At 40.8% G+C, this 24569-nt stretch overlaps 1 protein-coding gene across 5 annotated transcripts in view; it reads right to left on the reverse strand.

The window, feature by feature from the left end:
* The window catches only part of NFATC1 (nuclear factor of activated T cells 1), a 174390-nt gene that overhangs the window by 99941 nt on the left and 49880 nt on the right, over positions 1–24569 (reverse strand). For all 5 annotated transcript variants that reach the window (XM_066579459.1, XM_066579461.1, XM_066579463.1 and 2 more), the window contains exons 5-6: positions 20439–20611; positions 19096–19236 (exon numbers count right to left, since the gene is read on the reverse strand). In XM_066579459.1, the coding sequence (XP_066435556.1) occupies positions 19096–19236; positions 20439–20611 (314 nt within the window). The remainder of the gene's footprint in view (positions 1–19095; positions 19237–20438; positions 20612–24569) is intronic.

Genomic DNA, 24569 nt, shown 5'->3' on the forward strand with positions numbered 1-24569 from the left:
TAGGATGTTACTGTAGGAGAAGGTCAGTTTTTAAACTACATTTCTCCACTGTATTTTAATTAGTATGAGTTTTAACTTGTATAACAAAATAATAAAATACATTACTCAGCAGCACCATAACTTAGGTTAGGGTGCTATGGGGATGTGACAGGCTCCCTCTAAAGGGGTTGTGCCAAGTTACAGTTATCCCCTAGCCACAGGATAGGGAATAACTTTCTGATCAGTGGGAGTCCAACTGCTGGGACCTCACCGATCAATGGGGTCACAGAATAGAGCAGAGGTCCCCTAGTGAATAGAGCAGAGGTCATAGAGGCATATCGCTGCTGCATTCACTTCAATGACAGCTACAAAGATTGCCAGATTGCTCAAAGTCGGTAATCTCTAGCGCTGTCATTAAAGTGAGTGAAGCTGTGGCGTGCCTGTGCAACCTCTGCTCCATTCACCTGGGGACTGATAGGATCCCCGCTCTCGGGATCGGGTCCAAGCAGTCGGATCACAACCGATCATAAAGTTATCCCTTATACAGGGATTCAATTTATTACCTTAAAAGGTGGAAAATGAGTACAGTAAAAAAAAGTGAAAAGTCAGAACTATCCATTGATTTAACCTTAATTGTCTATACATGTGTTGATTCTGCCACATGACCAACAGAGTTAACTGTCCAACTAGGCCCAATATGTATGTGACTAAAATAGGCAAAGTCCTTATATACTGGCTTAAATGACTGATTAAACGATTTTCTTATGAAGGGGACTTATTGACTGCCTCATTTTAATACCAAAGCCAGTCCCCTTTTATGTCTATGCATCCGCAATGATGGAGAAGGGGCATTTTTTAGCTATTGAAATGAGTCAGCCAACCAGTTGCCTTTAACACTTCACCGACACAGGCAGCAGGAAAGAGGTTCTTTGCCATTTTATCATGAATCAGGAAATGAAGGTGAGGAGACCTTGGGACAAGGTCTGGAGAGAGGAGCTGCCGAAGTATTCATAATTAGTGTTACAAACTGAACCAGTAGAGCTCTCTTTTGGGTTGAACTTTGCTAGAAGTTCAGTTTGGCAAGAACCTAAATCTCAGGCAGTTAGTTTCAGCCATACTGGAAGTTGATAAAAACCCCAAAACTGGTATTAAACACTGTCCAACAGCCCTGAAACAATGGTGGTGGTGGTGGTTCAGTGGATATGGCTCAGTGGTTAGTATTGTTGCATTGTAATGCACTTTATACACCTCCATGCAGATGTTGCCCTTGGTCAGATTAGAAGTTAAGACGCCAAAGCTACAAGACATCAGTGATAACCACTGAGCCACCATGCCTTTTCTTCCTACGCTGCAGGAATAGGATAAGGAAAAAAAACAGAAGAAGAAAGACTTAGAAAACACACAAACTCCATACAACTGATGTCCTTGGTCATCTAGGACTCCAGTGCTGCAAGGCCACAGTTCTAACCACCGAGCCACCACATTTATTTTGCCATCTTGCTTCTCAGAGGAGAAGCAGAAGACCAATAAGAAGAATCAAAAAGAGAACATACAAACTCCATACAGATGCTGTCCTTGATCAGATTTGAACCTAAGACCCCAGCTCAGCAAGGCAAGAGTGCTAAGCACTGAGCCATATCTACTGAGGAAGAACCCCCTGTTTCAGGGCTCTTAATGAACTTCTGATTCGGTTCAAACTAGTTCTGACCAAACCAAACGTTTTGACGAAATTTGGCGAACTGGCCAAACCGAACGTTTGTTCATCTCTATTCACACTGAAAATACATAATAACTTTTATGACTTGATTTTTGGGCAAGAACTTCTTTTTATTTCTCCAGACAACCCTTGTAAATTTTTTTTGCAACAATGAGTTCATAGGTCCCTAAAATGAAGTGACAATGGAGACCAGAGAATCCGGGGCTGACATTTATGTTAAATAGCAGTAGTGGATCAAAGACACCAAGCTGAGTTGATTCCTGCAGCCCACCTCATATAGACATGTTCATCACATGCTCATCCCGGAGTAAATCTGCCAGGCTTAAACTTTATCCTCGCATTTGTACAGATGGCCTCAAATGACCGACCATAACTGGAGAGGGTGGTCAGGTGCGGATTATGTACAAAGGATAGAAATTTCTTTCTGATAATACATAAGATACATCGAAGTTACATTTTATCCTATATCAGTGCCTATAAGGCAGCTGTCGCTCCTGCAAACTCCTCACCCTGGCCTTTGTATTTGCATGCATCTCAAAGCCTAAAGGTCAGAACCAAAGGGCTTACAATGACTTGCTATTGCTCAATAAAAGGTATGGGGAAAAGACTTCTTATTTCTGGAACTTTACTTCGGAGCATTATTTCGGTATTTGATTCAAGATTACTTTACACTGCAAACATCCTAAAAAAATCTCTCGTGAATTATGTGGCCTAACATAATGAAGATACAATATCAAAGGGCCACAGCCAGCAAATCCATAATACTATGAATATATTCATTTACATTTAAGCCAAACAAAAGCAAAGTCACATTCGAGGGTCATTCCAGGGTCTGGCTCGTCTTATCCTGATCATTCGCATTTAATTTTCTGTGAAGCTGATTCAAGCTGTTAGAACAACTGTGCCCAAAGAGAGAAGTGAATCGAGTCTCTGGTGCTTCACAAAGCAATGGCTTTGTGAGCAAGATAAGCTTAATGTTTCGTTAGGGACAAGCCACTCAACATCAGCAAAAGGGAATTCAACTCTGAGTGTGCTTGAGAAAAGAAAACAATCAATGCAGAACAAGGACTCGCACGGTATCAGTACCCTCTAAAGCTGTATTTGAGGATCATGACTCGTTCTGTCTCTTAAAGGCTTCGATCACGCAGCATTTCACTTCAAGTGCTTCGCGGCACTCGAATATTTGCTGTTGATACAGTTAGAATAACACGATATTACGCAGGTTAAATAAGATTGTTCCAATGTAATTAAATATATGGTACCATGACATACATGTCGGCAGCTGTATATGTCGAAGAGGCCTCTAATGTGTTAGGAAGATGCAAAAAATTGCAACAGTAATAGAATTACTAAATTGTTTAGCTCATGTCAGTTGAGACTGGACCAAAACCAGACTTTAGAGAGTGAAAGGCTTCAAGATTCAAACCTAAGTCAAGCAAAAATGGTCATCTATAAGAAGCTTATCACGGGCACTCTAATTACAGATCAGTGTCAAGTCTGAAAGTTTTATTAATGAAGTCATTTGTACTTAGGAAAAGAATTCCCCCCCCCCCCCCCCCCCCCCAAAGGAAAAAAAAGTTTTGCTCCCTAATCTGGATATGACAATTTGGACAAATGACAGAAGGAAAAAGAAAAGGCATGCACATATATTATCAATCAAGAATCTGTCCTGCTACATTTTCATCGGAAGGGGAAAGGGTACAAAGGTGTCCCAGCACACCCTGTTCCTTGTCATTCCGTTTGGAAGGAATGACAACATCTACAAGGTCCACTGGACGTTCATGTCACCACAAAGCTCAGATTGCAGTCAGCGCTGCAAGAGAAAATTACTGTAATTTGGGTGGTGAGAGAATGTCAGTTTTGCGTGGAGGGATCATATGCATAAAATAGGCTGCAGCTAAGAGCAAATTATACTGTTTACTAAAGTTGAGTGAGTGTGCAAAATATAGCAAATACCATAAGTAATAAAAAATATGGCTCACCCGATTCTTTGATCTGAAGATCTTTGTCATGGGTCATTGCAAAGTGAGCTAGAGTTAGGATGAAGACTTCTATTCATTATATCTCCACCACCGTAGACAATCACCTTACACAACACCGTATTACTATTCCATAAGGGACGGCGCTATGGGAAGGGTTTATTTCTTTTTAGGAAAAGGGAGAGGTGGGTAAATGATGAAAAGTGTAATTAATGTGTGAGCATGGTAAACCGCAGGAATGCCCGCTCATGATTTAATGTATATTACTATCTAATGGGCTACAGGAAAGTAACATTAGGAAGGAGGTATGTATTTTACATCTAATTTTGTTTTAAGCTATTGTGTATAGAATGAGAAAAGGAATCAGGCAGCTAGAATATGATCAAATCCTAATTTGTAAGGCTCTAGTTTGTTGACACTGGGGCATTAAAAAAAAAATCATTTAAAGTAATAAAGGACTAACCAATCAAAAAGAGTTCCTGCAAAGCTGCTGCACAAACAGAAGACATACTCACCTCAACTGACCGTTGCTGCTGCCGTTGTGATAGTGCCCGGTCTGCTACTGCAGCAACAATGACATCCCAACACAGAGACATGTGACCGCTGCAGTTAATTCCCGTGATTGGCTGCAGCGGTCACATGTACCTGGTGTCAGTGATGTCATCGCTACAGCAGGAAATAGAAAGCAGCAGAGACCAGGCACCGGGGGAAGGGGAGCGATAGGTGCATCAGGAGAGGTAAGTAAGACTTTTTTATATCCAAGCAATTTTAAGAAAATAGTTTTTGCCTGGCCACCCCCGTTAAAAACTAGACTGTATTATATTTTAAGGATCAAATAAAAGAGATGTACGGCAGCAAATGTTGTCCACAAAAAAAAAAAAATCTAAGAGAATACTTAAATGCAAAAAAACCCCAAAAAACAGAACAGTTTAACATTTTTGCACAGCTAACTCTGAGTAATCCATTGTTTCATAATATCGAATATGTGCAAGAATTTTCAGACATACACTATATTTAACACTATATATCATGAAGGTCACAATAAGGAGTTTGTTCCCTTTTTTCTATCCATTTTACTTGCATCTACCACCATTCGTGCACCCTTTAGCAGCCAAGGCTCTGCCGTTTACAATAGAGATAAAGAAGATGAATACTAATAGTATTCTGGTCTTCTACGGTTTGTTGATACAGTTGAAAGAAGAAGATATTCTCGCATGTGAAGCTAGCAATTAAATGGGTTTCTTCATACTGTCCTTGCATGATGTGGACACAATATGGACATACTCTGCTCTGAACTATGCAAACACTTGCATCACAAAATCTAGTGTAGGCTGAATCCTAGATTTGGATAAAGTATATATATATATATATATATATATATATATATATATATAAAACAATGATGCACGCCAATAGCAATGGCGAATAAGCACATTAAAGGTATTACTTGAAAACCTGTTACCCATCTGTTGGAATCCCAGTAACAGCTCCTAGTGAGCAGGTATGTTATATTTGTGTCGCGTACCACCATAAGATTCTAAAATCAAATATGCAGTAAAACTTGTGAAATAATAATCTAAGTATAGGGTTCTGTCTAAAACAAATAGTCGGTGTTGGCAGTGAGAACATATAAACATTCATTAAAAATATTTTTATCCATAAGACAACATTTGAAAGGATATCCAATCCAAACTACAATGTTTTCAAATGTATATTTGATTCATTTTTGGCTAAATCCATGACCTTTCATGCTGGGCTTAACAAACTGGTGTTATATAAATTGGTGTATTTACTTTGGAATGAAGGAAAAGCTTGCAGTATATGATATGGAGACTGACACAGCACAGCTCCAATGAATTAATGGTAGTGTTTGTGTATATTTTCTTACATGAATTACATTTTGATTACAAGCGGTAATATGACACACTCCTGGCCAGTGGCCTCTTCACTGTGACTGCTACTGGCAAAGGGAAGAGTGTGGAAAGACCTCGAAGAATGCAATATCTCTTACCAAATGGAGCTTGGCCAAAATTCAGCTAGCGTCACACTTCGTCAAAACAGCACTTGAAATCCTAAGCCTCCGAATGCATCTGCGTCCAGAATTAAATAATGGCTGCTGTCAAGCAGATTATACTAGTCTACTAACCGTAAAAAGATGCTAATGGCAAATAGTCAGGCCATCACAATGAGACAGATAAGTAATAGACACACAATACTACTCTGGTACGTACACTCCTAGCTTGGTAAATGCATAGCATGCTATTGCACCTTGTCGGCAAAGGCAATGTAATCCGCAACACATTTTCAGCTGAATGGCAAAGCGTATTTCTTCCAATCAAGCAATTTTTCAATAGCCAATCAAGTTAAAGAGGTTGTTTGACTTGGTCTTCACTCCATTCCATTGTACTTCAATACCAATGAGGATCAATTTTATAAATGCACTGCTTTTAAAACTCTGACGTGATCCCCTTCTCCTAGTCATGTGGTGCAGTACCGCCGCAATTCTTCCAGAAGCGATGACGTTCAATTTGGGTCTGTGTGCCAGTACCCTGTTGTTGAAGCATTAATGATGTCTTATCATGACAGAGCCAACTGCTGTCTCCCTGACTGCCGTGGCCACGTGGGTAGATGGGCACAGATATGCTGAGGCACAGTAAACAGGGACTGGCAGAGAGCATTGAGGATTTATGAGGTGAGTAATCATCCTTTTAATATTTTATGGCATGTCCCCTTTTCCCCCTCATTGGCCAAATTTCTGGTAACCACAGAAAATCCCTCTAACAATTTTAAATCGGTCTATTTTGTCATGAAAATTAGCAAAAGTACGTAAAGAACATATATGCGTTCACCTATGGGAGTGTCTAAATGGTAGCTCATTTCTAACACTGTCTGCATAGCACAGGGCTCTGAATGTATGCGGCGAAGGTTTTCATTCAGTAAATGATGGCGATATCGTTAGCAGTAAGGAATTGATACGTAAATCAGAAAGTTGCATCACTTTTCATTATACGATGAACACTTTTAGCATTACATTTGAACCATGTTAGAATTGTTATCCCTTCATCAAAAAAAGAAATAAAAGCTAGGGCTCAATGGAGCTCGGGCTTAAGGAGCGACCACACAGGTTAAAAGGTTAGATTTTGGGGAGGTGAGAGGAAAAGAAAAAAAAGGTTCTCCATTTTAAGAACAGATTTAGTTTTCAATCAGTTCATACATGAGGAATGAACTCTGTTTTGATGAAAGTGATGATATACAAGTATGTCGGAAGACAGTGTTGGACTTTCAGTATAGAATTTTTGGATTCTTTTTTTTAACCACACTTAAAAAATATTGTATAAAGGGACATACAGAATAGATATGGTGCTTGTATAATGAGTACTGTGAAGGAGAGCTGAAGTTCAAAACTCTTAATGTCAATGAGGAGATGTATCAAAATTAGAGGAGGTACCGTTAGCTACCAGTCACATGTAAGCTCCCCTTACTGAGATGCTCTTTGGAAAATGAATCCAGCAGGTAACTTGTTAGGTTGCTATGAGCAACAATATTTTACCTTTGTATTCCCTAATGTGTTCTCAGTTTTAGACTCCATATTTGTATAGACAGTTTGTAGTTCTTTCAGGAATTTACAAACAACTAAAGCATGCATTATTATGTATAGGTCTGGTAATATAGAGTAATGGTGCTGCAGTAAGAAAACAAAAAACAAGTAATAAAGCATAATATGACATTTAAGATTGATGCAATGGTGGAAGTTGGCGCTATACAAATAAAGATTGTTATTATTATTACTTGAATTGTGTTACCGAGGGCAATGATAGGCTACTTAAGACACTTTGGAATTCGCAATGTCTAAGGCTATGTTCACATCTTCACTATACTTTCCATTCTTCTGTTCCATCATCAAAACAAAAAGTGGAAGTTTGAATGCATTCTATGATGGAACCAAGTGGCACCGACAGGACCCCTTGACTGTAACAAGACTCGTCTAGCTCGGTCATGCATTTGGCATTTTCCTGTACAAAATGGCGCAGCATGCTGCTCTATTCTGCAAAGGATTTTGGTTGATCCCCCCCGAAGGCTTCAAAGACAGCCTTCGACACAGATATGAAAAGTCTTACAAGAGGGAGTTTACAAGAGAAACATAGCCAAATGGAAACAATGAAATTGAAATGAGAACATTGAAATGGGAACAGTGCTTGCAGTACCAACATAGGCTGCTGCGGATTGAACAAACCTATTTGCTTCTGGTTTACAACCCTGTGACAGTTGCCAGATGAGCAGCTGATTGCTGGGGGGATTAGCAGGAGCTGTGGACCCCGGCTGATCAACCATTGACGAGCTATCCTGAGGATAGGTCATTAATAGTTCAAAACTGGACAACCCCTATAAGTGGACGACTGCTCTTCAACTTCTGGTCTTTAAAAAAAAAATACTTGATGAAAACTTGGTAATGATACATGGAGCCACACAGTATAACTATATAAAGGCATGTTGTAGTACATGGCATGCTCATCATATTTATAGATTAGAACCCACACAGATCCTATCTGGTCCCATATTGCTTTCAGCATATTCGGCTGATCTTTTTTGATAAAACTCTATGACTATTAGGTTAATGATTAGTAGACAGAAACGGACCTGGGTACTACACAGCACACTGGGATCTCAAGGTCACAAGATCACAGATTCCCAAGTTAACATATTTTAGCCCTTTTAGTTCTGCATTTGTAGATGTAATTGTATGTACTATATTTATATATATGTGATATTCTTACACATGAGCGTATATCAGCCGGCCACTTCACGGCCCGCCAATATGTGCTGTGATCTAATGCATTGGATTCCAATGCATCAGATCACATGGGCGTATTTCTGAGATGAAAAAACGCCCAGCCAGCCCAATATAGCGCCGGGCGTTTTTACGTCCGGCCCAAAAAATCGTCCTGAAACTATGTTTTGGGCCGGAATAAGTCAGCCGCATCTTGGGCTCCTATGGGAGCCCAGGGCAGCGGCCGTAGCTGGGAGGGAGTTTAGTAGCATGGCTACTAAACTCCCTCCCTCTGTTCTCTCTCTCCCCGTGCACGCTCACCTCTCTTCCTTACCGCTCGTTCTGTTCAATGGGAGGGGGCGGGAGGGGGGCATAGCCAAGCACCCCGCCTCCTCCCATTTATGCTATGAACAAGGGGCGGGATGGGGCAGAGCTAAGCGCCCGCCCTCTCCCAGCCTCTTGTCCATAGCCATCAATGGGAGGAGGCGGGGAGGACCGCCCATTGCACAGAACAAGCGAGGAGGAAGACAGGTGAGCCTGTGACGGAGAGAGGGGAAATGGGAGATGGCCTGGTGAGGTCGTGCATTTGCCTTACCAGGCCATATGAGCGGGTGCACAAACGTTTAATTTGTGCATCTGTTCACCAGCTTTTTCTCCCCCAACGTAGCGCATATCGGCCGGGTGATATGCGCTCATGTGAAAGAAGCCTTAGGCCTTTTTGTATACAGTACATAAGACAAGCCTCAGGTCCACCAACACTGTAGGTTGCTGTAAAAACGAGCTTATTTTGAATTTCCTCAGAATTAATTATCTGTCATTACCTCTTTTGATTATCTGTATGATTATTTAACGTTATAACTCATTGTCCATATTAGTTGGTTTATTAAATGTTGCTATTTATCAGTGCTCCAGCCAGAAGCAAGGCTGGGTTCACATTTCGCCGCGGCAAATCCGCCCGCGGCCGCTAATCTCGGGATTAGCCAGCCATGTGGACGAGATTTCTCAGAAACCTCGTCCACACGGGACGGCCAATCCGCTGCGGTAAGTCCGGCTGAAACCGCGGCGGCCGCAGCCGCGGTTTCAGAAGATGCAGCATGTCTATTTACTTTTCCTTTTTGTTTATTTTCGTCGCGGCCGCGCTCTCCTCTATGGAGCGCCGGCCGCAACGGAAAAGCGAGCGGCCGGGCCGCTTCAAAGCTGCCGCGGCGGTTCTCCCGGCGGAAATCTCGCGGTTATTGCTGCGGCCAAACCGTGAGATTTCCGACGGGAATCCGCCCTGTGTGAACTCAGCCTTATTAAAAGTGTGCCAGTCAAATCTCATTTTAGCCATTGTAAACCACTCACTCTTGAACTCTCCAGATATGTCTGTATGATAATGGTCTATAAGCCCGAATGCCCAGAGCTCTTAGCCACTACATTATATATATATATATATATATATATATATATATATATATATATATATACACACATACACACACACACACACACATGTACTTACATTTTTAATATATATTAACTAATGAGTTTTCAGTATTCTTCGCTGCCAACTCTGTGCAAATATACTTAATTATAGATGAGTGGACAAAAAAATGTAATAAATGCAGTAATGATATGCTTTTTTGAAAACCATGGCAATCTAGAACATTACAGAATACATCACTTAGGCCATGTTCACATCTGCGCTGGGACCTACGTTTGGAGGCTTCGTCACAGATCCAGTACAGAATACCGGAAGAAATAGCGCTGCCTGGAGCACTTTTCCTTCCGGTAAAGTGCCGGGCAGCTGAGCGGAAATTAAATAGACCCCATTATAGTCAATGGGGTCTGTTCGGCGCTGATCGGTTCTGTTATAAGATGGACCCATACCCCCAGGGGATTCTCCTTTCCTGCTCCCCGAACTGAGTCATATACATGAGTGGCAAAGAATCATATACATGAGCGGCATGCTCTAGCTTTGCGCATTCCTCATAACTTATCGCCCATTGTTTTCAATGGGACAGGAAAAGACATTGCATTGCGAAAACAATGGGTAACACTTGCCGATCCTCCGATGCGGCTGTCAGCCTCGCCAGAGAATTGAAAATTTATTGAAGTGATGGGAGGTGTTTTTGACTAGAAAAAACCCTAAGTCCCATTTAGACATCTTTAGAGCGATAATTGTTGCGTATAAATGTGCCCATCTTTCACTTTCCTGCTGAACGATGGATTTCAGCTCAGTATGAAATCCATTGTTCGACAGAACAGCTGATAAGCAGGACCGCATGCTGTGTTCTGTCCAGGGAGCACTGATAACAGCTGATTACACTGTCTTAGCTGTCAGCCCCAAGGCAGAACAAAGGGAATGTATTCAGAGAACAGCGGGTGGTCTCTTCTCTGAATACAGACCCCAGTGGTTCACATGCTACTATTTGGAACTAATAGGCATTAGTACCAAGTAGTAATTTATGCAAAAATGATCGCTCAAAAGCCATCTTTTGAGCGATCAGCTTTGTATCTAAATGTACGTTTAGAGTAGGAGAAATCTGCTGTGGATTCCAGTCATGTTGTGGATTTTCCTATTTGCAACACGCTCCATTTGTTGCTGAAAATGCGCTGCGGATTTTATTAATTTCTCTGTGATGAGTGAAATCCATGGCTAAATCTCCACCAGAATCCACATTTAAAATGTGTGGAGTTCACTGCAGATGTTGCTGCGGAATGTATGTGTGGAAATAGAATGTATATTTTCCGCAGTGTGTTAATATACCCTAGATCTCCCATTTCCACAACGCTGATTACAATGGCATCCGAAAAATGTAAAACCACCTCAGCATAGTAAGAACCCTATAAAGTAGCCTAGTCTGCTTACAGCGCAGGTTCTCTTTATGTTTGGGTGCTCCGGTACATATAGGTGTATGAAGTACCTGTCAGCTGGAAATACACAATTGCTGCTTGCAGTCATGACACAGCTGACAAGGAAGCAGAGGGTTAATCTGAAAAGGCAGCACTCCTGCTTTCAAGTTCAAGCACTGACATGATTGTTCATTTGGGATTCCCTTGGAATGAGTCATTGTTAGAACAGAGACTCCCTATTGAAGGAGCGGGATAATGCTCTGCCTCCTGAGGGTAGAACAGCTGAGATTTTGTCTTGCAAGAGGCATGGATTAATGTCAGACCTGGAGCTAAAGCCAGTCTATGGTGTAATAGTGCACAATCACCTCCAATAACTGTCTCTTCCAGTGTAGATTCCTCCTGGCATGCACTGCCAGGCTCATAGTACAAGCTGGTCATTTGACTTTAGTGTCTGTTTTCAATAGAAAGGGCTATTATGAAATCTATTGATGCAAAGTGTTCTGCTAAAGACATGCAGCATTTCCCGTAGCTTTTCACCAGTGTAGCAATACATTGCAAAATATGCAGAATATTCAGAATTAAAGAAAATGTACCATCTTCTGCCTTGTAATTAGAAATTGCTCTATGCTCCACTGAGACATCAATCAGAAATGCAAAGTTACAAAGTCTGTAGTAATTTACTGAAAAGTCCAAGGGACGCTTCACACGGGAAGGAACAGGCTGCATAAGCCGAGGTAAATTCCGCACCTACGGTACCTGCGGATTTTGATGAAGAATTGAAAATGGCCTTAAACGTGCCTGTAGTTCTGCATCAAAATCCGTAATTAAACCTGCGGCGTAATTCCTTCTTGTGTGAAAGGTCCCTTAGGGTTCCTTATAATGCACGTAGGCGTAGATATGCTCGCGATAGCGTGACTTTTTGCGTTGTGAAAGTCGCTCTATCACAAGGATATCTCCGCTTTTAGCTGTGCATGCCGGGGGCCGTTCACATTTGCGCACCCCCATAGACTTCTATGGTGCCTTAGTTGCGCAAATGTGCACAGAAATTGAGCATGTCTTTTTTTTTTTTTTTTTATTATTTTGCACGTGCCAAAGCGAGAATGTGCGTGAAGCCATTGAAATCAAAGGGTTCTATTCTCTGCGTAATATCCGCTTTCATGTGAATAAGCCCTAACTGTATCTGCTGCAGGCTTTCCACAGTGACAAAGTGCAGCAAATATGCTATAAATCCGCAGCAGCCAAATCCGTAGCTAAGTAGATTTGCCAGTTTGCCAGGTTTTTTACCAACTTTGAAATTCACAGCATATTCTATCTGTTGAGGAAATGCTGTGGATTTTCACTGCAGACTTCCTTCACTGCAATGCAATGCAGTAAGAGAAATGTACAAAGTCTGCACCAAAATCTGTATCAAAATTCAGGTGCGGATTTTGTCTGCAATCTGTGAACATACCCTAAGGCCTCATGTCCACTAGAAAAATACAATCTGCACAGAATCTGCAGATTCCTCACGGATTTGCTTTAAATGGTATTTTTTTGCCTGCAGATATCCGCACACATTGCTATCAATGTAATAGCAATGTGGCCGATCCGCGTGGAATCCGCGGGAAAATGGAGCATGCCGCGTTTTTTCTCCCGCGCGTGAAAACCGCAATTCTTTTAAAATGCCACCCGTGGGTGCAAAAATCTGTTTAATGGACCCGCGGGTGGCCAATGATTCCCTATGGGCGGAATCCGCAATTCCATTTACCCAGTGGACATGAGGCCTAAATGCTGCAGATTTTCTGCAGCAAATTCTGCAACGGAAATTCCGCAATATTCACAGTTTGTGTGAGGCACCCTAAATACACAATGTTTCAGTTTGCGGTTGTTTTGTGGCATTTGGGGGGCAGTGGTGTTCCTTATAAAAGTTACAACAGTGGTTATGGCATATATCCCATATGCTTCTCAACAGGACTTGAAAAATGCAAGGGAAAGTACAAGTTTAAATACCTGCATATGGCACAATGTCTTAGGCTGCCTGTGCACGGGCGAATATTCATTGCGTTCCCCACAGTGATAATCCGGCCATGGGGGATGCAGTGAACGCTTTCCATAGCATTGCTATGGAAAGCGCAGCCCCCTGTCCACGAGCGGAGAGTCATAGCGATTGTCCGCTCGCAGACAGCAAATTGCGGCATGCTGCAATTTGCCACAATTCTCCGCGGTCAGCCTAGCTCAGTGCGGAGAACTGTCTGCTCTTCCCTGCTCCCGGGCAGTGGCTCCCGCCACGGGATATAGCTGCGCCCATGGATAGGCAGCCTCAGGGAGCTTTCACATCGGACAGAATATTCTGCAACAGCATTGCGAAATATGCCCTCCTGTGGCATATTTAGCACCAAAATCCGCACTAAAGAATTGAAAATAGAAGAATCCTGCTGATAATTCTCCATCAAAATCCGTAGTTAAGCGTGCAGATTTAAGTGCAGAATTCTGTAACGGCAAATTCCCCCACGCTGTTGTGGAATAATCCGTCCAATGTGAAAGCACCTTTAATGTCTTTAGACCCAATGTCAGGTCTGCATATAATTTTGCAGAGATATTTCTAAAGGTCTTTGCAGCTGCATGTCAATCGTACGGCTACAGGAGAGGAGAGCTATCTGTCAGACATAGCCACAATTTCTATAGAGAAGGCAGAGACGGTTTATTACTACTCTGCCTTCCTGATCACTGCATACATGGTGTTCAATGAGCTTAATTCTCCAGTATCAACCAGTAAGTGATACTCAGGTGCCAGCTAACCACACAAGCAGCGGGTCTCAGCAGACACATATCAGCCATGCAATGTATCTTGGAAGGCTGCATTTCCCCATATAACTGGGGCTAATATGTCAACCCTGGTTACAAGGGAAATCCATCAAAAACAATTATGGAATGTTAAAATGTCCCCAAATGTCTTTGATGACCTTAAGGAACCACAATGTGTAAATTAAGTTAATACATTTAAAAAAAGAAAAGATTAAAGAAAAATAGAGCTCTACCGCTGCCCCAAACCACAGCTTCTAGCCCCGTACCTGGAAACGCAAAAGCATGTACCCCTACATAAAAAATGGATTTAATGGAAAGTGGGAACCCAATTAAAAAAATGTATTTTGGTGGTACCTCGTGTTGTTAAAAAAAGAAAAAATTAGAAAAACAGACCAATGCTTAAAAAAAAAAAAAAATCAGCATTTTTCCTCAGTAAGTTAAGGCATCCTGAGAGGGACACAGTAGTAAAGATTCCCCTGGTTTTTTTTTTGTTTTAAATTTCTAAGAAATGTTACTACAGCTACTACCATTACGTCAGGTATGCTTTAGCAGTGATAGGTGTCCGGTTATTGGTCCATGCCATTATATATCATTGCTGCTAGTGATATTGCTCCATGACCTATCCCACCAATCACCGCATACCAGTAGACCAGCGGTGGTACCATGCAGCACTGGCGTCCTGGCTTTGAAAGGACAACAACTGTGTGCATTTGTTCTCAATGTGTTTGCAAGAGTTTTTCCACCACACTCAAAGATATGCAGATAGGCTTCTTATGAAATTAGCACCAGTGTATGTGCTTGAGATAAGAATTTACATTGTGAATCAAACTGTGGGCAAATAGTGATGTGAATGATGAAAATCTCTGCAGAACGCTGTGGAACATGTTGGCCCTATAAAAGCAACAGGGAATAAACAGATGTTTCTAATGCAACGTATCATAAACTCCCATTCACAGGGCATAACACAGGCTACTGTGGCAGTATGTCAGCGGCAACACTGTTGCGAGATTGCTTTCTGTGAACACAGTCTAGCTCTTTTGGTTACGTTTTATGGGTACTGGATAAACCAACTATCAGAGACAAATGCATAATAAAGTTGGATATTTTTACACTGTGCTGATCGATGTCGGTAGTAAAAGTCCAATCCCTGTCTTTAGTTCCTAGCAATGTGTGGAAAAATAAATAGAATGCCCCAAATGTGACAGCGCAACATCTAAACATTACACAACAATGTGATCAAAATGCATCGTTCTACAGGACCAAAATGGTAATGTGTAATAAACACACACGAAAAAAAGCCCATCTTCACTTCTGTACGCTCCCATGTAAAACAGGTAATAGGTGTGCTCTGCAAACAGTTCCAAACCTCCAGAGTGTCTGTGATTGCAATCCTCAAGGTCCCACTTGACAGGATGTTATGCGTACTTGGCACTGTACCCTATGCGAAACCTTTGTGATGGAACTGGTTAATAAAGGAAGTTAGTGACCTCTTTAACTGCCCTCTCCCCGCTGCCTCTTTTTGGTTAATTACTCACCCACTGTTAGGCTTTTAAAGTTTGCTGCTACAGATTATAATTACCCATTAAAATCTTGATTTTTTTTTTTTTATACAACGGCAAATAGCAAGCGAGAACCCTTTGATTATGCCTACTATGATTATTTTATTTTCTATGGAAGCATTCATTATTTTGCTTGATTTTACTAAGGTGTTTATAATAATGACTAACCTCCTCTAATTCTATTAGATGAAGCCCACTAGGAATGTTATTAACTTTTATGTTAATTTTAATTTTCAAAGAACAAATCTCCTTAGTCTTCAGAGGAAAAGCGGAACCCCCAGCAGCAATATGCAGGGTGTCAGGTACCTGCTTCTGTTGTTTCTACTCTTGAAGGTAACAAGAAAACACCCTGCTGTCGGAGATACTGCAGATGGCTAATTAACTAAAATTACTATTATTATATATTTTTATTTCAATTGCATTTAAGTGGCTGCACACAAAATACAATTAAAACAAGCGTTACTGTAGAATGATGCATCGCCATTGGATACTCAAGCATTTTTTTGTCTAACATTAATTGGCAATAGAACTGAAGTCCAGGATATTTAAAAGGCCATTGTTTTAAAAGACCAGACCTAGAGCTCAACTAAGGACGTCCTCACCTCGGCTCCTTTATTTCCTCTTTAATGCCTATTGAGTGGGCTGAATGGAAGTCTATTCCAGAATAGGCTTACTTAATTATAACACAATATAATTATTCACAATATATGTTTTCAGAAACCACTTAATAGCATCACACTGCTCAAAACAATTTGGAAAGTTCAGACTGAGAAGAAATTTATGTAATTTATATACAATAAAATGTGTCTATTAAACAGCTATTTAAAACAACTTCTACAAGCAAAATAAACAAAAGACGCCTTGCTGCAGCACAATAATGCTAACAATGTCATATACAATATTCACAAACATTATCTTGGCATTGAACTATTTGCAGACCACTAATTATTCATCAATGTGGATTTACATTTATCCTTCCTAGAATTAGTCGTTGCTACGTTGCTTGCTTGCGCTCAATGTTGCGGCTCATCTACATGTACAGAAATCTCAAAACTTTACACTTTAGTAATACACTAACTTAAGCCAGACTGGCAATAATGAAGAGCAGAGCACCACAGCGGATGGGTGAATACACTATCTGTGCTGAGGTGATGAAATATCCACCGCAACAATGTAATCTGTGAAATAATGGAATAACACCTATGTGACAAAGCAATAGAGAGATACATTGTAGGTCAAAGAGATGTGCCCTATATAGATTGTGAGATATGCATATGTGTGCATATATACACACACACACTTAATGGACACTTGATTATAGACACCTGCCCTTTTATGATTGGGGGTTCCCTAAATGGAAATGAGATATGTGACCCAGTAGTAAAGAGTATGTGAATCCACAAGCCAACATTGGAATAAGTAAATCAAGTGATCTGAATGAGCGGAAAAACATAGCTTGGTCAGATGATTCCAGATTTCTGTTGCATCATGCTGATGGGAGGGCCAGAATTTGACACAAGCAGTATGAATAGATGAATCTTACCTGTCAGGTGTCAAAAATTGAAGTTGAAGTTGGTGAAGGTAGAGTAAATGGTGTAAGTAATATTTTCTTGGCACACCCTGGGCCCAATATTACTGCAAACAGGTTGTAACACCTAGCAGAAATATTCCTCCCGTGTGAAAGAGCTCTAAGATGCATAAATGTGCATATATGCTGCCTCAGTGAAATTGGCAGTGATAGCTGCCAAGGAAATTCCATGGTCACATGAAGTTAAACAATTAGTATATGAAAAAGAATAAAATTTTATTTGAATGTAGCCAATGGCAATATAGGTAGAGTTCCAAAACTAAGCTTGGCTACAAACATACTGTTTTATTGGCAGCACTGTCATTAATCTAATGCATATGGGGCCTTTAGAAACCCTGACCAATGGCTGCTGAAGGGAAAAACAATGATCCGACCGGACAGATATATTGATATGATCCTTTATTTAATCCAGAGATAAACCGCTATATAGACATCTAGCAAGCCTTTATTGCTCACTACTCTTTTGTGAGGATTGGAACTGGTGGTTCCCAGTCGATTGATCATTCTATGAACACTTACCTCATCTATGGCCACCTAAAAACAAATGTCTATCGTTTAACACCTTTTTAGCACATTATATGGTTTGTCGTTCTGTACGGAATACGTTTATATCTTTATAGCTGTTGGAGTTCAACTTTTCAGACAGAGCTCTAAATGTGCTGCCCGATTATAGGAGTAAATGATAAAATTGTGTCTGCCTGCATCTCCCAAGGGTAGCAGCTTACTGCACACTCTTTTACTATGCAGTTGAATGTATGAAGCAATAAACTCCCAAGTTCCTCTTGTGGCAGTTGCAGGAAGTCAGAATATTATCATTTAACCTCATGCCTATGCAAGGTTGTGCAGCTCAGTATCAGTAAAGAAACCAAACTACACCAGCTATAAAGCTATACAAAACAACTGATCAGCTAAGAAATGTGACCTGAAAAGTTACCCTCCAGTTTCAAGACAAAAGTCTTTACCAGCACTACTTCTTCTCTGCTGTCCATCCAGTCCTTTAGTTCTGGTCCTACTTTTCGGCCATCCAAGATAGCTACTGCAATTTTGTATCTAGCTAGTGCCCACAGTGTACTGCTCTCTAATCACATGAACAGCACCAGCCAATGAGATCAGGTATAGTGAACTGGTTGTCTAATACTACCAATGCACTATGGAGTTTAGGTAGTGTGAAGATTATATTGGCCATCTTGGATGGCCAAAAATGAGACCCCAAACCAGGAGATTGTCTGGACAGCAGAGAAGAACAAGTGCAGGTAATATACCATGCAACCCTTTTGGTCTCGGGACAGAGTTTTGTCCTGAAATTGGGGGTCGCTTTAAACCCTGAGTGACCACAATACACCTTTTTACTGACCTTACTAATGAACCTTAAACCTGCACATGCATCTTTTTAAGGCGCTGGCCTCAAAAGAGCAGCACTACCACTCCATTCTTCTCTATGGGACTGCCAAACACAGCTGAGAACCGGTATTTGACTCTCAGTCATTCCCATTGACAGTGAATGGAGTGGTACTGCACACATGAGCCTGCCACTCCAAAAGGGGCACTTGAGTTCCCTGTTCTCTTGATTAGTGGGGGGTTCCAGAAGTGGAACCTCTAGTAATCAGACACTTATCACCTATCCCACAGACAGGTGAAAAGTTGCAACAGTGGGACAACCCCATTACGTTAGCAGATGCTACTACATTGTCAATCTGAAGATAAATTATTCTCTTTAACTATAATTATCAGTATGACACAAAGTAGGCTGAGAAACGAATGCCTGTACTTTTTTCATATGTCTATTCTGTGTATACAGGTGGCAAATCCAATAATGAACCTGAACAAAATATTGAATCCCAAGTGAATAATATTAGTTCAGCCTGCAGAACATATAATTGACAAACCTGGTGCTTTCTCAACAAATATGACTTTGGAATCTTGATGGAAGTTGTGCCCAGACACAATCATTTTCTTCCCACCAGTCACTGGGAAGCTGTCAATACTTTGCTTTTCTACCAAAGGTAATTCTTGAGCAGAACGCTGGGCTACAAAGAAAATGAAATGTAATACAATCGTCACTCAGCAGCTTTTCAAATGTCCTAAGTAAATATAGTGATATTCCCAATATAGATTGCACACAAGAGCTCCAGCAGTGGTGACACAATGCAACAGATATGTTATCAGAACAGGGTGCAGAACACGTGTTACTATGTTGCTGAATTTTGCCTCTTGATAACTTTGGATGGCCTGCTAGCAGTCTCATCTTCTACATTGATTCAGTAGTACAACGTAGACATGTTAAATCTAGCAGTAACTCCTGGGCTATCCTTACCAAAATAAGTCTGAACTGTGTTCTCAAGACCACTTAAGACAACAAGAGCTGCTATAATGCATGTTGTGGTGCCTGTGGCCAATAAGGGTTATGTGTCTGCAAATGGTTTACATGCAGTAAGATACTGTATATCACTGTCTAGATGGAATTCATCAGTAAGTCAGTTGCACATACAGTAAGGTGACTGAGCTCCTGGGGTTTATCTCCTGCTTGTATGACATCCTGTACATGTAGTTATTACTTCTCTCCACCCCCTGTAATACTGGACATCACATATGACTCTTACTTCCACTGCTCTCTGGTTCTCTCTTCTGCCTCCCTGTCTCTATGGGGATGTGTTTGACATGTGCAGTGTCCAGTGAGTAGAAGAAAACAAAAGCGATATGTCAGTAGTAGATCTGTGTTGTGTGCAAAGATCTTGTAATAGAGGGGCATACAGGCAACTGTGGAGGAATCATAGACTGGTAGAGTTGGAAAGGACCTCCAGGGACATCGGCTCCAATCCCTGCTCAGTTCAGGATTCACTAACTCTTCTTAAGACAGATGTCTATCCAGCCTCTGTTTTAAGACTTCCGTTGAAGGAGAACTCACCACCTCCCGTGGCAACCTGTTCCCCTCATTGATCACCCTCACTTTTCTATTATCTAATCATGGGGACTGTAGTTCTTTACATGTTAATTCTACCCATTGCAAGCCTTGGTGGCATTAAAACAAAAGTGCTGTACAGATATCAGTAAAGTATTTTCCTATATTTACTATTGACTCAGAAACCATATTTAAGTACCATGAATCCCAGAAACATACTACTCCAGCAACAATCACATTAAACAATTTTTTTGTCTCTGTTCGTGGTTAAGCATCAGAATTTAATGGTTTTCTTGGAAAGTACTAATATAAAAAGAAGATTTGACTTACAACACTCAATTGGATTGGATGCCGCTTGAAGAGTCAGAGTCCTCCCATTGGCTTGTGGAATGTGTACACGGAACACCAGTCGCACCCTGGTGTTCTTTCTTCCAATGTCAGTTTCCCCTTTCCGCAACTCAATGTCAGAATTACGCAGCTTTAATATACCTGCGCAGTCAATACTGTTAAAAGAAGAAAGCAATTATAAACGCGACTTTCACTACAACAATTACTGTAAAATGTATTTAATGTAACACTGGCATCCAGAATGAAGATTAATGAGAGTTACATCCTGTCAACAACTGGTGCCACAGGCTTTTCACACCCGACTTGGAGCCGTGCCCCAGCCACACAGTGGTAAAGGGGAGGAGAGGAGGAGGCCGGATATATCAGTGTTACATAAAACTTCATCTTCTAATTCATTGGAGGGTTTCACTAAAACAGGACTGAGCTGTACTTGCCATGGGGGGATTTGATATTACCAATGTTGAAAGGCACCTGTCACAAATCTTTCAATAAATAAGTGTATTATTAACAGGAAAAGGCTGAATAATTTATTTTTACAAGCCGGCTTTCCTCACCATTCATGCTTACGTACTTGGTATACCGCCTCTAAGCCAGTGGCAGAACACAGCTTTCTCAGACCCCCTAAGTATTGTTATTTGCGAACTTGTAAGGGGATTCAAATACAGAAATCTTCGAAATCTGAGACAAAGTTTACATTTTCTGAAAGCAATGCTCTGAATGGCCGGTGTATGTTATGTGGGTTACAATTTACCCCATTTTTAAACAGGTCATCATTTCACAAGATTTGCCTTTACAGCTCAGGAAATAACTAGGGCAGATGTAAAGAAGCAAATATTATTTCTTCGAGACTTGCTATAACAAAAACATCGGCATTTGTAAAAGTAGTAGCTGGTAGACTTCGAAAGAAAAAAAAAAAGACTAAATTATTATCGAATTTCCAAACAACCTAAAAAAAAAAAATCAACTCTACTACAAATTTTTTTAACCCCTTAAGGACACAGCTTATTATGCCCATGAGGAGGTAACCATTTTAGGGGGATTTTCATCTCCATAACTGTTTTATTCTCCGTCGGCACGGCCGTATGAGGGCTTGTTCTTGGTGCCGTTTTGGGTGCATATAATATATTGTAAAACTTTTATTACTATTTTTTTTTAGAGCAGGGAGGGAAAACATCAATTCTGCCAGTTTTTTTTTTATTACAGCGCTAATCATACAAGATAATTGACATGATACATTTTTCACTGCGGGTCAGTAAGATTACGACGATGCAAAAATTGTACATATTATTTTAAGGTTTTTCCACTTTTGCACAATAAAAAGCATGTTTTTTAGAAATTAGCATTATTTTTTATATCGATGCTTCGAAGTCCCATAACTTTTATTTCCTTTCCCCATCGTCGAAGCTTTCTTGATTTTTACATCATGAGCTGTAGTTTTTATTTGTACCATTGTGGGGTATATACAGATTTTTTCATTATTTTCATTGTGTTTTTGTGAGGCAAAATGAACAAAATAAGCATTTTGCCTCCGTTTTTAGGGGATTTTTTTTTTACAAGTTTTGCTGTGCAGGATAAATATTGTGTTCAATTTATTGTACAGGTTGTTATGGGTATAATGATGCCAAACATTTGGGATTTTTATAATTTTTAATTTTATTTTAGACAAATAGGGGGAAATGTGCTAAAAAGGGTTTTTTGGGTTGTTTTTTTTTTCAGTTTTTTTAACACAGTTTTTTAAAACATTTTTTATGTTTCTGTATGGAACCTGAACTGTAACAGCTATGATTGCAATGATAATGCATTGCAATGTCTTTATCGCTCACAATAGTGATCATAGACAATGGCAAGCTGGGATGCCAGTATTAGATTGCAGGGGTCCGATGTTGTCACAGAGGGAGCGTGCTCCTCCTGTAAACCCTTTACATGCCACGATCTACAAAGATCGCGGCATGTAGGGGGTTAACAGCGGGAATCGCTCATGTCCACCCACTGTCGCAGCGGGAGGCCGGCTATTCGTAACAGCTGGCTCCCGCTACGGGATGGCTCAGTACTCAGTTTATGATCCACGTCATCCACATGATGTAAGTTTACGTCCTGTTGCATTAAGTACCCTGCAGCCAAGACGTAAATTTACATCCTGTGGCGTTAAGGGCTTAAAGGGATTCTGTCACCAGAGAATCTCCAGAGAGGCAGAAATAAAAACAGTTATCAGCTCACTGAGGGATTGGATTAAAGCTGTTGTTCCTGGAAGTCTATGAAGAGAGGAGGTGGAGGAAGGAGCTGCTGGAGAAAGACAGAGGCAAAGAGCCTGAAACAGAGACACTGCTGCTTCTAGTAATTGTTTTATCTCATCCCAGTGCTGGAATCACAGCTACACTGCTCAGTACTGCTGCCTAATCCCCTCCATGTTGCTGCTTCTCATTATGTGCTAAAGAGACAGAGGAGCAGGTTCCCCTCTTCTCAGTGTGTGCCGTACATGGGAGACTTCATAGTGTTTCACCCATACTGCAAACATATGCTCTACTGGCAGAATTATATAAGGGTTTGTTTTTTGCATGATATGCATTAGTTTTTATTGGTACCATTTTGTGGTACATATTGCTTTTCTGACCACGTTTACTGCGTTTTTTTTAGGGAACTGAAATAAAAAAAAAGAAGCAATCTGGCTCAGTTTTTTGCTTTTTTTTTTTTTTTTTTAATAAAAAAAAAGTATAAAAAGTGAGTTCAATTTATTGTACGGGTTATTATGGATGCAGCAATACCAAACATGTGGGTTTAAAAAAAATAAATAAATCTTAAATAATCAGAGAGGGAAGTGCACAAAAATATTTTTTCAATAATTTTTTTAACGCTTTTTTTGTACATTTTTAAATTTCCCTTTTTGGGACTTCAACTTGTGATGCTACAAATACACTTATAATACATTGAAGTACTTCCATACTGCAATGCATTATCACTTCCTATAGCGATCACAGGCCATGGCAAATCTGGATGCCATTGTCTGGTGTCCAGTTGTCATGTCAACCCATCGGTTCTCTGCAATTACATGGCAGAGGGCAGATGATGTCACATGCGGTGATCAACATTCATTGCTTAATGTAAGAGGTTAACAATGGAGATCGGTGTGCTCACCTATTCCAGCTGTTGCAGCAAGAGGCTGGCTGTTAGTCACAGCCGGCTCCCATTGCAGATGGCATGGGCTCAGCTTCTGAGCCCAAGTCACTCATACCATGGAAGTTTACATCCATTCGCGGGAACCCCTTCCTAGCCAGGATGTACATTTACATCCTGGGCCGATAAGGAGTTAGAGAGTCTGTCAGTAGTTTTAACCATGCCCAATCTCTAACAGCACTGGGTAGGGGCATAGGAAAAGGGAAAATCTGAAAATAAAGTTTTAATTGCCAACTCCCACTCTGGGAAGTGCCATAAAGGCAGACCTTCTCTCTGAAGTACCCAACTCTGCCCCTTGAGCTGCTTCACAACTCTGATTGATACATGTAGCAATCTTCTGGTTGGACGCTACAACTGTCAATCAGAGCTGTGAAGAATCTTAATGGATGGAGCAGAGAGCATTTCAGAGAGGATGCCCGCCTTTATGGCACTTCCCACAGCAGAATCAGCAACTAAAACTTCGTTTTCAGAGTCTTGCTGATGGGGAAACAATCGATAAAGGTACATATAATCCCCTCTCCTATGCTCCTACCTAGCATTGTCAGCAGATTTGCATGGTCAAAACTACTGACAGACTCTGTTTAAAGGAGTTGTCCATTTTGGAACTATTGAACCTATCCTATTGCAAGCACTGTTCCCATTGTAATCAACCTGGGTTGCTACAATGTTTTCTCCCCCAATCAACTACTGGTCACCTATCCTGAGGATAGGTCATTAATAGTTCAGAGGTGGGCTACCCTATTAACACCAAGTGCTATCGATGCTAACATATTAGCAAGAGTCCCTTGCGATATTATCAAATGTATTTTTTTCTTTTCCACGAAGAATCTATTGTCAAAGAAGCACTTCTTTAGTGAGAATGTGCATGAGAGAGATATTTGAGAATGATCACGTTTTCCTATGTGAAATGGTTGTTTAATACTTACCTGTAATGAAAGCATA

The sequence above is a fragment of the Eleutherodactylus coqui genome, chromosome 9 (genome assembly GCF_035609145.1).
Source record: "Eleutherodactylus coqui strain aEleCoq1 chromosome 9, aEleCoq1.hap1, whole genome shotgun sequence".
Taxonomy (NCBI): domain Eukaryota; kingdom Metazoa; phylum Chordata; class Amphibia; order Anura; family Eleutherodactylidae; genus Eleutherodactylus; species Eleutherodactylus coqui.